Consider the following 3,181-nt stretch of genomic DNA (forward strand, 5'->3'; position numbering starts at 1 on the left):
CTAGGTCATGAGACAAACAAAAAAACATTATTTCAAAAAAATATAAGTAACGGCAAACATTATACGTTATGAAAACTATCCTAACAGCAGAGACCAACTTTACCCTTTACTCTTAATTAAATGTCATTAATTAGGCTATTTATCATGAGTTACGGAAAACGATCCCTATATAAGCTATGGGAGATCACCACCTTGTAGAGAAATGATCATGAAAATTGTCTTAAAATTGTAGATTAATTCCAAGCTTGATCATTTATTTAGAAACAATTTGTGTTTGTATTACAATCCATATTAAACAAGTACATACATTATACATTAAGGTTTACTACATTATATGCCATAAATTCAAAGAGAGTAATGTCGAAACCAGCAGAAATTGTTTCCTCTGTCACATTCCTCTGCTTCATCACCTCTAGTATGAATCCACCACATAAGATTTGTACGCGAGTTTCCATCGTCATAACTCGTTAATCTTCTTGTTTTCTCCAAAGCACTTGTTTTATCATACATCCCTTCTAAAGCATACACAAACCCCTTCCACCCTTCTCCAACGCCTCGTCTTGCAAGAGCTGGCGTTGTCCATTGGACCAAATCTCTCACGAACCGAGCATCAGAGAATACAACTTCAGTAATAGGCAATAAAGGTAAAACCTGAATACCAAGTCTACATTCTTTCCAATCAGGCGGAGCAAACCAAAGGCCACTGTCCCTTTTATTAGACCATAAAACTCCGACTACACGGTTATTTTTCGTGTATTCCTCTACATACAAGTTGCTTTCCTCTTTAACATGCCACCAAGTTTGTGCTGAATGAATCTCCATTGCTGAAAGAGTTGATCCAATGGAAACAAGATGAGTGTCACCATATGCTAATCCCATTAAAGCTGCTGAATAGTACGCGTTCACCGCTTCACTTGTGCTCTCCTGGTTCCTACCATCTGCAAACTCGGTTAAACCCCCTGCCCAAGAATGCAATTTCCACAAATCAAAGCACCTCAACCGCGTATAGTGTGAAGTTTCTTGCCTGCTTAAGTTCATGAAATCCGCCATAAGAGAATAAGTTTGTGGCCTATACTTTCTTCCCCACATTGGATCTATCTTGACAAGCACTGCAATAGCATAAAGGAAATAACCAATGTGGTAATGGTGATCATTATATACTCCGAATCCAAAATCAGCACCGGAATCCATTGAACCTTGTTTAGTTACAATTCCACCCCATTTTGTATCATAAAAGAAACCATTTGCTTCGAAAGTTCCATCTAACCAAGGTTCAATTGTATCCTTCAAGAATTTGCGGATTGTTGGGATAACATCAACGTAACAAACCTCTTCGGCAATCAATGCTAGCCTTGCAGCTCGTGCAATCAACTTCCCATAAAAGTAAGATGATGATGACAATGTTGAGATTAACGTTGAGTTCAAGTCATCGACATCCTTAGTCAAAGCATCAATTATTTCAGAACAAGACTCCTCCTTTACACCTTTAATCGAATGCCATGTTACAGAAATCGGATCACTCTTCAATAGCCACGAGTCTCCAACAACGCCGACAAGCTCACCATCAATACTATTATACTTAAAATCCTCCAAGATAACACCTGAACGATCCGAGAGCAGTTGGACATGCAGGGGATGAGCAAGCATCAACAAGTCCCCCCATCCAGCCTTTTCCCACTTGTACTCGACACAAAATGGCTGATTGAAAACAGCATTACCAGATTTAGGATAACAAGAACTAAACCGATCAAGAACTGCTTCATAGTCAGAATTTGGCAAGAGAACAATCCTTATTGTACCCGAAAACTCACTAGAAGTGATATTATTCATATCGTTGCTCAAATTGATTGGTGAAGACGCGTACAAAATCCATGTTTGTCCATTGTTAAGCCTAACAGTATATTTGGTGAGAGTAGCATTCCAAGAGCATTCAAGAATAGCATGAATGGTAGAAATCTTAAGTGCAACATCAACAATGACATTACAAGTAACAAAGGGACATCCCCTTACAAGAAAGAACCTAAGGTTACTCGATGGAAGGTCCAACGTAACACTAAGATCACTAAATGATGAAATAACATGAGGTGCATTTGGATTAGGATTATTCAACATAGAAATAGTGAGATCAGCATTGAATATCTGGTAAATGAATGAAGGATTACGGAACTGAGGTGGGTAACAAATACTAAGAGATGAATTCGACGATTTTATAAGATATGGATGAATGTATTCAGGCTGATCACCATTTTTCAAGACAAAGTTTTGAAAGAAAGAATTTGTAGGCAAAGGAGTTGACAAGAGATTATGCGCGAAAAATTGAGACGGATCAGGAAGGACAGTAGATTTTGCTTTTGGAAACAGAAAAGGTTGTAACAATGGCCTAATTTGTTGTTGTGTAGACATTTCAGGGGATTTTGGTGGACTAATTTGAGGAGGTGGTGGCTCTGGCTGAGGAGGAGGTAATATATAGTGTTTCGAACGTCTCTTGAAAGGTGTCGTGACAAATGTTTTGACTCGCGTAGTAATCTTTTTCAACGCCATGGAAGGTAATTTTAGTTGCGCAATATTGAAACAACAACCAAACAAGATTGATTGTGCCACTATGTTACCAGCCAATAAATTGAAATAATATAACAATAATAATAATAATAATGAAATTTCAACTGATTTCCAACCTCACAAGAGAGGAAATTAGGAATTAGAAAAGAGCAAGTTGGATATTGCTTATAGAGGCGTTTAAAAATAGGAAACGGTGCCTTGCCTATACACCAAGTCTTAGAGTATATGTATGTTTACCTTTGGGGTTTTGCACATATTCCTATTCTTTCATTTCACTCCATATATAAATATATATTACTCCATTGTTAAAATTTGTAATCTAAAATAAAACTTACATATTTGTTGTAGCTATATATAAATAGGGAAAATGCTCAGATATACTATCGAACTTTGAGAAAAAACTTATTTGTGTCATTCATTAAAAGTTTGACTTATTTATGTCATTTTCGTTTGAGAAAAAGTTCATCCATGTCATTATTTGTTAATCATATATTACTAAAAGCATGAACAAAAAAGTTGAAAGTTGAATTACGGTTTTACCCTTTCTACAAATTAAATTATTATAAAATATTTAAATATTTGATTGTATAAATTTAATTAAATGTTAATGACTTTTAGACTT

At 36.0% G+C, this 3,181-nt stretch overlaps 1 protein-coding gene across 1 annotated transcript; it reads right to left on the bottom strand.

The window, feature by feature from the left end:
• Positions 1-233: 233 nt before the first annotated feature.
• Positions 234-2,716, bottom strand: LOC107012797 (putative endo-1,3(4)-beta-glucanase 2). Its single transcript, XM_015212726.2, has one exon. It carries the CDS (start codon positions 2,539-2,541, stop codon positions 346-348), a length of 2,196 nt encoding a protein of 731 aa, XP_015068212.1. The 5' UTR covers positions 2,542-2,716; the 3' UTR covers positions 234-345.
• Positions 2,717-3,181: the final 465 nt, after the last annotated feature.

This window comes from Solanum pennellii, chromosome 3, assembly GCF_001406875.1.
Source record: "Solanum pennellii chromosome 3, SPENNV200".
Classification (NCBI taxonomy): domain Eukaryota; kingdom Viridiplantae; phylum Streptophyta; class Magnoliopsida; order Solanales; family Solanaceae; genus Solanum; species Solanum pennellii.

Excerpts from the sequence above, each read along its gene's own strand:
- LOC107012797 (XM_015212726.2), bottom strand. The coding sequence starts at position 2,541 with ATGGCGTTGAAAAAGATTACTACGCGAGTCAAAACATTTGTCACGACA.